Source organism: Schistocerca gregaria, chromosome 6 (assembly GCF_023897955.1).
Source record: "Schistocerca gregaria isolate iqSchGreg1 chromosome 6, iqSchGreg1.2, whole genome shotgun sequence".
NCBI classification, from domain to species: Eukaryota; Metazoa; Arthropoda; class Insecta; order Orthoptera; family Acrididae; genus Schistocerca; species Schistocerca gregaria.
The window spans coordinates 481618151-481633118 of NC_064925.1; the positions used below are offsets into that span (position 1 = coordinate 481618151).

Genomic DNA, 14968 nt, shown 5'->3' on the forward strand with positions numbered 1-14968 from the left:
AATCATGTATCAATAAATAATTGCTGTGGGTACTGAGGCCGCAAACGAGCCATAGAGCAGGCGCGGTAAGAAACGACATGACATTGATGGACTGTTTAAACTTGAAAGCGGGAAGTAGGGCTAACAACACAAAGGAGATGGAACCATCACAACATTAAGAGCGAAAAGGACTTGTAAATTAAAAAATAAAATATAATAATACAAAAAAATTAAAAAGGAAAAATATTACGTTATATAGACCCCTTAACCTGCCTGGATAATCTCATAATTAACTACAATATTTGGTGAGACACGTCAGTACCTTCGTTAATTGTAACGAGAAGGTATGAATGAAGACTTCCTACGATTTAAGTTGCTTCTAGGACACTGAGCATCCCACATTTATTTGCAGCGTGCAGTTATATTGTCGCTAACCTGCTGCAGCTGATGCTGCTTTTCAATCAAATGCATTGTCACATCTGACATAGAACTGGCCACTTTATGCTCTTTAAATCTCGTATAAAAATTCGTGCCTGTTTGATCAATGTATCTGGTGTTACATATCTGGCTTTTATTTCATTCAGTACGATACACTCCGGTATAGGAAAATGGACGCTTTTTGAAAACTTCATTATGTTTCAATATTCTGGTAACTTTTGGTAACTGGTCGCGATGCCCGTTTTTTTCTGACGCTTTTGGTTCCTTTTATCCTTTAGACATGGAATCTTTGGTTCCATGACAATGTTGAGGTGAGCTATACCTCAGATGATTAAGTGATTTTATTTGTAAGTGAAGCGCTGTTCTCTCTTCTAATTTCTTTTAATTTAGAAATTTTTGTCGCATAGTTTCTTATTTCATAATTCAGACTTGATGAACCTCTGTCATTCATGTGTAACATAATTTTTTCTCTATCACAGTTTACACCAGATGATGGGACTTTAAGTGTTCTGAAACCGGTCATGTACGTAATAGAAGGTTGTGGATTAAGCAGCTGTTGTGTGGTTGCTTCATTCTACAAAATGGTTGAATATAGTCACTTGATCAGTTTGATTTCCATCAAAGCCGGATACGCAATCCGCTTTGTCGGTAAATAACTGCCTTAATTTGACATTCATCTTGTGGTCATTGCCCTTAATAAAAGCTCATTTTTTACACCTGTGTTTGCTTCAATAATAAATATAATTGAAAAAAGAAATTTTCTTCTGCGAAAGACAATTTCTTCTTTTTTCATCCTCACTTATTTCGAAAATGTTTCTTCATTGGTAGTATAATAATACGAACCCTTGGGACATCTCCGAAACGTATCTGGGTGGAACTGACTTCATAATATTTTGAAGACGAATTCATGTCTGGAAATGTTTTACAACCATTTCGAGTCAGCTGTTATTAGTAACAGTAAGAATTATTTTGAAATAATACATGGTTTACATTCATTTTCTTCGTTCTTTCATTGCACGTACTTACCCTTGGCTACAGCTATTAAATACGAGGAGTGTTTGAAAAAATTGACTAAATTTGTATTTTGCTATCAGTCGTCGTATACAAGAAAAACATTTGATAAAATTAGTGAATCTACAAGTGAAATTGTCATTGAGAACTTTTTTTTGTACGTCTTGGTTACAAACATTTCTAATTCTTCTTTAGATCCACTGCATGCGATAACTGGAAGTGGTGAAGTATCTTAAGACTTTCCCTGTTTGTGATTGTGTGTGCAGTTTTTTCATGTGTGTTGCTAAAGCAGCTTTATTGAAATGATTTGAGTGCGTAGTCGCTGACACGTTCAGTGCATCTTTTATAAAACTTTATGACAGTATGTATCTTAGGTAGTACCTTGATCGAGTTTTACATGTGACTTTACATACCCCTGAACCCTATTGTCTAACGTGCGAGATAATATATAGCGTATTGTTTGTGGGAATAGCTACTTTAACTTTATGCGACTTGCTGTTTCTCCAGATAAGGCAACCGTCAAACGATGGCCACAGAGTCAGGATTTTCTTTCTTATTTCAATTTTTTCTTCTTTTCCTGTATCATTTAGAAAGAGAAACGATTAGTCGCTGGAAATTTCATTACAATGTTGAATTTCTTCTTCCTTTCCTCTGTGTTCATAGGAATCAATTTGCCTTTGTGTACCATTGTTTTATATCCAGCCTTCTTGCGCATATGTAAGTTACATGTTGTGGCTGTGACAATAGCTCAACTGTCATGCTCTTGCACCATCTATACAGGACAGATTCGTGATTTATTTGTTATGAACAGATGAACTCCAAGTAATTTTTTTCTTCGCGTTCACTTTCCTATTTTGTCGCAGTAAAGGCCACAATACTGAATGTCGTATCAAGAAATAAACGTAATTCAGTTTATATGGAGATATGCACCGCACTATCCGAACCATCTTCAGTTGCCAGCTGCCTGATTAGATAGGCAGAGCTAATTGCCTAAGGTTCAGTTAAAGTTTGGTGGCAATTTTATATAAATTTCTGTAATCACACAATGAGTAACCATTTTGAGAACACTTTCTTTTAGAAACAGAAAAAGCGCAGCGGTACTCCGGGTCGTGCAATCCACCAGACCGCTGCAGAGTGCTTATTGTTGGCAGCCCTGCCTGAGGAAGGGCCGCGCATAACGGGAGGACGACCCCGCTATCAGGTTGGCGACACTGTCGACGTCAACTGCACCTCGGGGAGGTCACGGCCGGCAGCTCAGCTCGCCTGGTTCATCAACGGAGACAGAGTGGTGAGTGCTGGCTGTCAGCGTTTCTCACGCATTCCTTTCCTCTCCGGTATTGCGCAGAACCTTCTCATTCCTCACCTTATCAGTTACCTAATTTTCAACATTATTCTGTAGCACTACATCTCAAATGCTTCGATTCTCTTCTGTTCTGGTATTCCCAAAATCCATGTGTCACTACCAAACAATGCTTTCTCCGACGTACATCCTCAGAAATTTCTTCCTCAAATTGAGGCCTATGTTTATTACGAGTAGACTTCTCATGGCCAGGAATGCCCTTTTTGCCAGTGCTCGTCTACTTTTTATGTCCTCCTTACTCCGTCCGTCATTGGTTATTTTGCTGCCTAGCAAGTAGAATTCCTTAATTTCATTTACTTTATGACCATCAATCATTCTTCTTCACTTTCACTCAGGACAGAAATGACATCATCGAATCTTATTTTTGATATCCTTTCACCATGAATTTTAATTCCACTTCTGAACCTTTCTTTTATTTCCACCATTGCTTCTTCGTTGTATACATTGAACAGTAGTGGCGGCAGACTACATCCCTATCTTACACCTCTTTAATCCGAGCACTTCTTTCTTGGTCTTCCACTCTTACAATTCACTCTTGGCTGTTGCACGTGTTGTACATTATCCATCTCTGCCTATAGCCTACAGTATTTTCCTCAGGATTTCGAACATCTTGCATCATTTTACATTGTCGAACGCTTTTTCCAGGTCGACAACTGCCATGAACGTGTCATTTTTCTTTAGTCTTGTTTCCATTATTAACCCCGGAATCGGAATTGCCTCTCTGGTGCCTTTACCTTTCCTAAGCCAAACTGATTGTCATCTAACACATCCTAAATTTTCTTTTCGATTGATCTGTGTATTATTCTTATGAGAAACTTGGAAGCATGAGCTGTTAAGATGATTGTACGACAATTCTCGAACTTTTCAGGTCTTGCAGACTTCGCTATTGTGTGGGTGATATCTTTCCGAAAGTCAGATGACATACCGCCAGACTCATACATTGTACACACCAACATAAATAGTTTCTTTGTTGCCACTTTCCCCAATGCTTTTAAAAACTTTGATGGAATGTTATCTGTGCCTTCTGTCTTATTTCATCTTAAGTCTTCCACAGTTCCCTTACATTCTGATTCCATTACTGGATCCCCTATCTCTTCTAAATCGACTTCTGTTTCTTCTTCTATCACATCAGACAAACCTTCCCTCATAGAGACCTTCCGTGTACTGTTTCCGCCTATCCGCTCTCTCCTCTGCATTTAGCAGTGGAATTTCCGTTTCACTCTTAACGTTACCACTCTTGCTCTTAATTTCACCGAACGTTGTTTCGAGACTTTTCTGTATTCTGAGTCAGTCCTTCCGACAACTGTTTCACCTGGCCTGGCACCTCTAAAAGACAGAAAATACGGAAAAAGAAAGTACAATACTACAGAGACATTTTCTGTAGATCTTCCAGTAACAATAAATAAATAAAGTTACAAAATATTTTAGCGCTTGCATTTGTTACAGAACAGGTGACTCATGTAAATTTTATAAAAAAAGATGACGAACACCCTTGGAGGAAAGGTTGTTGTTTGTCTCATGATTGGAAACTGCTGGTGGACTAGTTATTTGTTAGGTTTATTCAGTAATATTATAATACAGATGTGACATGAATATACGAAAAAGAACAGTCGCTCAATTAACAATTTTCCAAGACAAATAAATTTATTTCAGTAAATAATAATTTGCGCGTACACTTACATCAAGTGTCAAATAATGCCTGATAACTTGCAATGAGCTAGATGCCAAAGCAGATCGAAGCATATAAAAATGTTCATTGCTTTTTCATGGCTGTAATTTTTGGCAACGCTGTTATTATTTTTCAGAGTAAAACTGCCGGCAGTTGCAAATATATTTTATTATGTTTTAACGGTTTCCACAAGTTAATTTGTCATCTGCTGCAGCCCACAACTCTATGTATATTCTATGTTATATTACATATATATTGTATGTAATATACATTGAAGAGCCAAAGATACTGGTACACCTGCCTAATTTCGTGTAGGGCCCCCGCTAGCACGCAGAATTGCCGCAACACGACAGAGCATGGACTCGAGTAATATGATTTAGGTTCAAATGGCTCTGAGCACTATGGGACTTAACTTCTGAGGTCATCAGTCCCCTAGAATTTAGAACTACTTAAACCTAACTAACCTAAGGACATCACACACATCCATGCCCGAGGCAGGATTCGAACCTGCGACCGTAGCGGCCTCGCGGTTCCAGACTGTAGCGCCTAGAACCGCACGGCCACTCCGGCTGGCAATATGATGTAGGGCTGGAGGAAACTGACACCATGAATCTTGCACCGCTGTCCATAAATCCGTAAGAGTAAGAGGGGTAGGAGATCTCTTTTGAATAGCACGTTGCGAGGCATCTCAGATATGCTCAATAATGTTCAGCCGCGTGGGGTAGTCGTGCGGTCCGAGGCGTCTTGGCACGGTTCTCGCGGCTTCCCCCGTCGGAGGTTCGAGTCCTCCCTTGGGTGTGGGTATATGTTTTGTCCTTAGCGTAGGTTAGTTTATGTTAGATTAAGTAATGCGTAATCCTAGGAACCGATGACCTCAGCAGTTTGATCTGATAGTCCTTAACACAAATTTCCAAAACTTCCAAACTAATGTTCTTGTTAGGGAGTTCGGTCGCCAGTGTAAGTATTTAAACTCAGAAGACTTTTCCTGGAACCACTCTGTAGCAATTATGGGCGTGTAGGTGTCGCATTGTCCGGCTGGAACTGCCCAAGTCCGTCGGGAAGCACAATGGACATGAATGGTTACTGGTAATCAGACAGTAAGCTGTGTGAGTCGTATCTAGACGTCTCAGGGGTTCCATATCACTCCAACTGCACACGCCCCACGCCATTACAGAGGCTCCTCCTGCTTGAACAGTCCCCAGGTGACATGCAGGGCTCATGGTTTCATGAGGTTGTCTCTATACCCGTACACGTCCATCCGCTCGATACAATTTGAAACGAGACTCGTCCGATCAGGCAACATGTTTCCAGTCATTAGCTGTCAAATGTCGGTGTTGACGGGCCCAGGCGAGGTGTAAAACTATGCGTCGTGCAGTCATCAAGGGTACACGAGTCGGCCTACATTTTCAGTATCACTGTATGCGTTTGGTCATTTACTAGTCGATAGTTATGAATATTATATTATTCGAGATAATAAAAATTTGTAGACTGCCAAATAACATTGTAAATTTAGTAAACGTTCATCCGATTACACGTATTTTTTCCATTATATCAATTGTAATGTAAATAGTAAAGAAAATGACTATGTTAGAAATAAAAAAACTGACGAACGTAACTCGATCCAGCGATCACGGCGCTTGAACGCGGCTGCCACCGCTTCATGGTGAAAGCGGCCACGCACAGGTATATATTTGACCACTGAAATTATCTTGCGATTTTCTCAATAACGCTTGAGAAGTAGGCGCTACTGTTTACATATTTTGTTGTCCTAATGGAGTACTACGAGTGTACGAAGTTTGAGGTAAATCCGCGTTCCAAACGTCGTGGCCTCCCCTTGTCAGACTTCCACGCCACAGAATGCTGTGGAACGCGAATTTCCACCCTGTGACGTCAGAAATCACGAGTAAATCCTCGTCCACGAGCGCTTTATGGTCCTGCGTGAGGACGGCTCGAATGGATGTTCCAAGATTCCTTGTGTTGAGGCAGCTTGCAGATGGGATCCGTGTCAGCTGGTCCGCGGCCGTGGTGCCCGCAGGAGGACGAGCGTCTGCTGCGCGGGCCGCAGGTGGTGGACGGTGGCGCGGGAGACGGCTCTGTGGAGACGGTGCTGGGGCTGCGGTTCCGCGTGGCGCCGCGCCACTTCCCGGGCGGCGCTGGCGGCGACCTGCGCCTCAAGTGCCTGGCCACGGTCGCCACGGTCTTCTGGAGGAGCCGCGAGGAGGCCGCCACCGCAGGGCCCGGGCGCCGCGCGCCGCTGCACGACGCGCTCGACGTCGCGCCCGGCGCCGAAGGGCTCGCCAGGAGCGCCGCCGCCACAGGTGTGTGTGTATTAGGTGATTACACGCGACGAAATAGTCGGGCCTGAGAGCAGCTTTCGTCGTACCCCGTGGAAGATTATTCAGATTATTAAGCAGATATTATACATCTTATACGGATTATTTAGGACCCGCCAGGTTAGCCGAGAGCGCCAATGCGCTGCTTCCTGGACTCGGGTAGACGCGCCGGCCCCGGATAGAATCCGCCCGGCGGCTTCACGACGGAGGCCGGTGTGCTGGCCAGCGTGGATGTGGTTTTTAGGCGGTTTTACACATCCCACTAGGTGAATACCGGGCTGGTCCCCACGTCCCGCCTCAGTTACATGGCTCGCAGACATCTGAACACATTCGCACTATTCCATGGATTACACTAGACACAGACAGTTGGGGTACACTAATTCCGTCCCAGGGGCTACGGGGTGGCGGCAGGGAGGGCATCAAAAAATGGCTCTCAGCACTATGGGACTTAACATCTATGGTCATCAGTCCCCTAGAACGTAGACCTACTTAAACCTAACTAACCTAAGGACATCAACAACACCCAGTCATCACGAGGCAGAGAAAATCCCTGAACCCGCCGGGAACCGCAACCGGGAACCCGGGCGCGCGAAGCGAGAACGCTACCGCACGACCACGAGCTGCGGACGAAGGGCATCCGGCCACCCCTTCAATTAACCTTGCCAAACCTGATTAACCATGCCTACCCTGCGTCATTGCGGGAAAAAGGAGCACGCAAAAGAATTATACTGATTATTTAAAAAGCGGCTAGGTTAATTATGTTTTACTAGCGGAGCACCGCGGTGTTACCCGCGGTTAAATAGTTACTTATAAGGAAATGTTAATACCAAAACTCACTATCCACGAGTGCCATCACAAAACTTCTCTCGGAGGTACCGAGGCGCGAGGCACTTGCAGCCCAACAAACCGCACGACATCGGAAAAAAATAAAAAAAATGAGCATACACATAAAATTTTAAGGCGATTGGAGAAGCTGACAGAACACATACCGCTCACTACTCACTCGTTTACTTACGGAAAAACTAAGCTCTACACTAAAGTTAATGCATTCACCTGGTAGTTAACTGTCGTGGACGACTTCTTGTTCACCTTACCTATGCGAGGGGAATAGTTGCCACGTTGACCGTCCCACGGAAACGCCGATTTTTTTCGGAATAAAAGGTAGCCTATGTGTTATTTCAGGATATGGCCTATTCCATTTCATAGTTTATCCAAATCTGTCCAGGTGCTTCAGTGTTGAGGAATAACAAACGTACTAATCGACGAAGAGGAAATATAAGCAATTTCTAGTTCGCTGCAGCGCAAATTTGATAATATTTGCACGTGCAATTATGTGAGCTGCCCTCACATGTCTTCCTGTTACCAGCAGATACGCATAAGCAGATGCAGCTTCTGCAAAAAGCTCCCACGTCCTACGTGTAAAGGAACGATGCCTCTCTGTTAATGGTACAACATTTGCGTAAATGACGCCGTCGCTGTAATTGTTTAAGGATTGCGGAAGCTGTAAGGGAGACACGAAGCTCAGCAGATAAAATGCGACGTGCTTGTGACTGATCTTATTATGGAAGTATGGATTAAATACACAGAGGACTTTATAAGCATTGTATTCGTTACGCTGAATCGTAGTACGTATCAAACAATAAAAGCATTTTCACAGATATGATATACTTCAAAAGTCAGACAGCAAGTAGCTTATTCAAACAAAAAAATATTGTTCCGCATTTCGCGTTTGCGTTTCAAATCAATAAATAACTATGTTGTTGTTGTTGTGGTCTCCAGTCCTGAGACTGGTTTGATGCAGTTCTCCATGCCACTCTATCCTGTGCAAGCATCTTCATCTCCCAGTACCTACTGCAACCTACATCCTTCTGAATCTGCTTAGTGTATTCATCTCTTGGTCTCTGCTACACAATTTGCAGATCGTGATACAATAGGCGTTCAATATGACTAGCCGTGCTTTTGCAAGCGAGTGTTGTGGAGATTACTTTGTGAGACGTCGTGTAGGGTTCTTTCCACCTGTTTCGCCTAGAAGCTTTGGAAGTTAATGTGTCTCGCAGAACCAGTATCAGTGCGGTCGGGTTCTCTGTAAAGTGCAATTCCACTTCCTGTGATTCTAAGTGATGAAGTGGGAAGCAATATTATTCGAATAATGTTCAAAAGGACTGCCAGTATCATGTATTTATTTACTAAACACCATAAATCATAATATAGACCCAGTTAATAATGATAAACTGAAAACGAACGATTCCTGGCAACATGGTTCTACGACCGAACTAGATTGGGAGGCATCCTGTCGGAGGCTATGGTGCCCATCCTGTAGCTCGTTCTTACACCCGGATTTTTAGTAGCCGTTCGTACATTTTCATTAGCTTAAACATTATTCACTTTTTTTTTTATCGAAGTGATAGATTTCTGGCATTGTAATTTTATTGTAAGGAAGTGTTTATGACCTTCATGATTCTCCTAACATCTGTATTGCAAAAAGCGATTTTTATTAGCAAATAGAAGGGGTATTCGGAAAGTAAGTTCCGATCGGTCACGAAAAGGAAACCACTGTGAAAATCAAAAATGTTTTATTTGATACAGTCAGCTACAACTTCCAGCTTCTTATCGACACAGTCGACGCTTGGACTTAAATATTTGTCGAAGCTTTGTACCAACTTTCCAGTAACCTCGTCGTAGAAGGTAGCCACCAATTCTTTGCACCAATTCTCTACGCTACTCAGCATCTCGCTGTCTGTGTCAATATGTTGTCTTCATAGTCAGTTCTCATTTGAGCAGATATGAAACTCAATGGGAATCGATTACGGACTGTATAGTGGGTTACTGAACACTTCCCATCGATAACGCTACAGGAGAATCTTCATTGCCCCTGCAGAATGCGGCTGAGAATTGTATTGAAGAAGGAAACGCTGGATATATGTTCTGCACTGCATGGTAGTTGTGCTATTTCCCTCCAGGCCATCGTTCTTGGCCAGATACAATGTTTCCTAGGCATATTTACTTGCTTACTGTGCGCTCAGAACTGAGCAGAGCGACGTGACGCTATCGACGGGCATATTAGAGACACTGCCCAGTACATCTATGCAAAGCTTCATGGGATTTTCATAGTGGTGGACCGATCTGAACTCACTTACCGAGTAGCCGTTGTATTTGTTAAGCAAGATTACCTACTTCACGCTGGATGGTTTTCGTGCATATCTCGCTGCTGATGTAACGGGCGTTCTGATGTCTAGACACAATGCCTCACTACACTGTCCAATGGCAACGCCACATACTGCCCTGATTCCTAGCCAGCGTGGGAACTGAAATGTTATATCCGACCGTGTGTGTTCTGCTGTACCGCTTCACTCATCGAATGCTACATGGTATCTGCTGACGCTACACAAAATTTTAGAACTGAAAAATAAAGAAATACGAGGGTCGTCCAGAAAGTTCCAATCAGTCGCGAAATGGACGCCACAGTGAGAAACCGATTAAGCTTTGCACAGAAGTGTTCTGTAGTGTCTCTAGTATGACCGACGATCGCATGAAGACGCTCTTTGCAGTTGTGAGCGCACTGTGAGCGAGTAAAGGTGCTTACAACAACGATGTCTCCCACCAAGTAGGAGTGTCCGCTGAGAGTCTTCGCCTTAATGAATGCAGCCCACCTAACACAACTGCCTCGCACTTCCTTCTTCGTGGCAATTCTCAGCTGCTCTCTGCGGGGGCAGTGCAGCCTTTTCGATGGGAAGTGTTCGATCACCCACATCGCAGCTCTGATTGGCTCGTCCTGAGTATCATATCTGTTCACATGAAACGCTGGGTACGAAGACAAACAACACTTGGGCGCAGGCTATGCGCTATAGACCAGTTCAGAGAATTATCGGAAAGTACAGGCGGCTGCCTTATATGGCGATGGTGTTGGAAATTTGGTTTAACGCTCCGACGAAGGTCGGAGTCGGAGCGGCGACTATGTAGAGAGTAACAGCTTATTTCACACACAAATCTTGAAGGTTTAGCTAAATGTGCAAACTGTGGTTTCCATTTCGCGATCTATCGTTCTCACTTTCCGACAACCCTTGTAGATCTGTTAAGTGGACAGATAGTTAGTGTTCAACAGTCATTAATACAACAAGTTAGACGTGCCATAATTTATTGAAGCACGCATTTTAAATTATTCTGACCTACCTATTGAAGTAACTGCAGAAAGTTAAAAATGGAACATCTTTCTTTAGGTGGCCATTTTTGGAGCAGACGTGTCTAAATTTCAGTAGCTCAAGAAAAAAATACAATGTAAAAACAATTTGTCTAGTGCTCGCAAAGGAATGCAAGGAACGCTACGCACTATAGACCAGCGTAGAGAATTATCGGAAATCACAGGCGAGTGCCTTCTATGACGATGGTGTCGGAAATTTGGTACAACGCTCTGACAAATGCCTAAGCTAGAGCGGAAACTATGTAGAGAAGTATCTGGAAACTAACTCTTGCAAATAAAATGTTTCTGATTTTCACTGTGGTTTCCATTTAGCGACCGATCGTAACTTACTTTCTGGACAACCCTCGTAAAATGCGGCTTATTAGAGGTACTTTACAGTCTTGAGGGACACTGACTGTCTAACGCATCCCAGAGGTGTTCCGTTGGGTTTGATTCGTGACTCTGTGCAGTTCACTCCATTTCAGCAATGTTATTGTCCACAAACCGTGTTTCATAGTTCCTGCTTTATGACGGGATGCATTGTCAAGCTGATAATCACCATCTCCCTGTTCTTCCTCTACAGCACGCAGTACCAAATACTGTAAAATGTGTTCATATCCTTCTCATTTAGCGTTTTCTTAAGCCAATAAGGGGACCACAACCTAATCGTTAAAAACTCCCCTACACCGTAACACCACCTCTTCTGTTCTGCACTGTTGGCACTATACATTACATCAGGAAAATTTCACCAGGCTCTTGCCAAACCAAAGCCCCCCCCCCCCCCCATTGGACTACTACAGGGTATAATGTGATTCATCGTTCCAGATCACTCATTTCCAGTCATCCACGGTCCAGTGGCGTCCCTCTTTACACTTGTTCAAGCGACCCTTACCGCTGTCTACAGAGCGGCTCGACCTTTGTACCCCCAATACAGTCATTGTTCTAGCTGCACTGCTGGTGGTACTCTGGAATACATGAGTGATTCCTTCCGCCGCTTTCATGCGGTTCTTGCTCAACCACCCTCTGCAATGCCCAACTGTCCCTAAGCATCAGCACATGAGGCGTGCCTAGGCTAGGTTAAGCCGTGGTTGTTCACTCACGTTTCCACTTCACACAGTCGACGTTGGCACCTTTAGAACTGTCATGATGTCCCCGATGGATTTGTTACTCCTTTTATGTTAGCAATGCCGTCTCTCGCCACATTGGCATCACACAGGTTTCTGTGAATACTGTTGATCAGTAATCTACACCGTTTGTATCACTATGACCCAGTCTCTTAGAACTCGACACTAAACGAAATATAAATTTCTACAAAATACATTAATTGAAAAAAAAAACAACTCGGAGAATTAGCAATCTTGGGGCCAGCTGTACACACTCTTTGAATAATAATGTCGTTCACATGAATCGCATGAATTTTTACCTAACGAATTCGTATTATAACATACATAGCGTAAAAGACATACACATAAATTTCCAATACAGCTATGCTGTTCACTGCAGATAGCTTAGACACCTATACGTGAAGTAATACAGTCCTGTTTCTACAAAAGTTCATCGTGTTATTGATTGATCGGTAGTATTTGTAGCGCACGTGTTTCGCAATTTTTCGTGTTTGATCCACTCCAAGATGGGAGTTGTATCACCATACAGCGAGACCTCAAGCAGTGGTGGTCCAGACTGCTCTACACACCGGTACCTCTAACAGCCAGCAGCATACTGACCACAAGTTCGTCAAGGCACTGTTGGTCCAGATTGTCGCACTCCTCAACGGCGATGCGGCGTAGATCCCTTAGAACGGCTGCTGGGTCACGTCGTCCATAAACACCCCTTTTCAATCTATCCCAGGCATCTTCGATACGGTTCAGGTTTGGAGAACATGCTAGCCACTCTAGTCGAGCGATGCCGTTGAAATTTGGGTAGGACGTTGATCTTGTACTATAGGCATCGTTTATGAAGGGATTTCTCGAAATTCCACCGCTAAGGGTACTATGAAAGTTTTTGTGGAAATGTCACTATTATCGTGATTTTGAAGCTAGGCCTACGAAAATTGCTATTTGGTTTCTCGGTCAGAAATAAAGAATACGTGCTTCAGCATTTATGGAATTTTAACATGGTGAAATAGTAGGTGAAACTTTTTTTAAAAAATAAATCGTTATTAGAAAACTACTATGGCATTTTTAAAGGTATGGCTACGAAAATTTGTATTTACCTTCTCTGTTAAGAATAAAAAACCGTATGTTTCACTGTTTTTGGAAATTCAACCCTAAGGGGGTTTAACAGCGATTGACAATTTTTAACAAAATATTTCGTTGTATTAAGAAAATTTTGAAGCTAACTCTACAAGAATTAACATTTCACTTTGTTGTTAAATATGAAGAAATATGTATAAGGGGATTAAAGTTTCTAAGGAAACATCACCACAAGAACACAAAAGGTATATTTAGTAAAAACCTTGTACTCTAGCTACCTGAATCACATTTTTGTCAGAAGTGCTTTCCGGAAGGACCCTGCATCTGTGGCCTGATCTAGCGTGAAAAGTTTAGAAGGTGTTGCAATTTGTGAACACCATAAAAATTTGGTTGAAGGAAAACAGAAAAAAATCTGTGCTCATCATACAGTCTACAGTCTACGGGAGACAGGTAGCGGGTGCTAAGTTAGTTGTGTTGGTTGACTTCCTTACACTATGCACAAAAATTTCAGTTTCTCTCATACCCTTATCTAAAAGAAGCAGTCGGCCCATGCTGCGTTCTTAGTAGAGACATCCTCTTTGTAGAAAATGCATAAACCAACAACCACTCCTGATTTTACCGCCCTTCAATAATTTTGTATATATGGCCACGACAACCAAATAGCTTCCAAGGTGCTCGATACCAGGTGTCGGGGCGACAACAATATGCTCCTTGTCAAAATTACTTATGTAGATTTCCACATTTTTGGCCCGCGTCGTCATCAGAATGACGCCATGATGATGATAATGATGATGGTGATTGGTTCGTGGGGCCCTCAACTGCGTGGTTATCAGCGCCTGTACCAAGTCCCAATGCATTCACTGCCCAGTCTCGCCACTTTTCAGAGTAATTATGAAGACAACATAAACCCCCAGTCCGCGAGTGCAGGAAATCCCTGGACCGGCCGGGAATCGAACCCAGGATCTTGGGATCTAGAGACGATGAGTATTGATTTGTCATTAGATAAATAGTAAAAGCAGAATGGATCAGTCAGAACAACTGACTTCGAACACAGACTGCTCATTGGCCTCGATAGTGGTCAGCGCGACGGAATGCCATGCTAAGGGTCCCGGGTTCGATACCTGGCTGGGTCGCAGAATTTTCTCGGCTAAGGGATAGGGTGTTGTGTTGTATTGATCATCATCTCATCCCCATCGTCGTGCAAGTCGAAATCTAAAGACTTGCACCAGGCGCCCGATCTACCCGACTGGAGGCCCTACCCACATGACTTTTCATTTCATTGGATATCACCTGAGTAGCAAGCCCATCAGAGACATTTCAATCCTTCTGAAACTGCCCACATCGACTGCTGATCTACATTTGCATTGCCATTTATACTCCGCAAGCCACCCAGTGGTGTGTGGTGCAGGGCACTTTACCGTGCCACTGTCATTACCTCCTTTTCCTGTTCCAGTCACGCATGATTCGCGGGAAGAACGACTACCGCAAAGCCTGCGTGCGCGCTCGAATCTCTCTAACTTTACATGCGTGATCTCCTCGGGAGGTATAAGTAGGCGGAAGCAATATATTCTGTACCTCATCTAGGAACGCACCCTCTCGAAACCTGGACAGCAAGTTACACCGCGATGCAGAGCGTCTCTCTTGCAGTGTCTGCCACTTGAGTTTGCTAAACATCTCCGTAACGCTATCACGCTTACCAAATAACCCTGTGACGAAACGCTCCGCCCCTCTTTGGATCTTCTCTATCTCTTCTGTCAACCCGACCTGGTTCGGATCCCACACTGAAGAGCAATACTCAAGTATAGGTCG

At 43.3% G+C, this 14968-nt stretch overlaps 1 protein-coding gene across 2 annotated transcripts in view; it reads left to right on the forward strand.

Moving 5' to 3' along the window:
* LOC126278662 (uncharacterized) overlaps positions 1-14968 on the forward strand; it is a 252376-nt gene that overhangs the window by 228710 nt on the left and 8698 nt on the right. Inside the window, exons 5-6 of one of the 2 annotated variants that reach the window (XM_049978895.1) lie at positions 2580-2716; positions 6493-6775. In XM_049978895.1, coding sequence (XP_049834852.1) covers positions 2580-2716; positions 6493-6775 — 420 coding nt within the window. The remainder of the gene's footprint in view (positions 1-2579; positions 2717-6492; positions 6776-14968) is intronic. The other variant, XM_049978896.1, reaches the window with a different exon arrangement.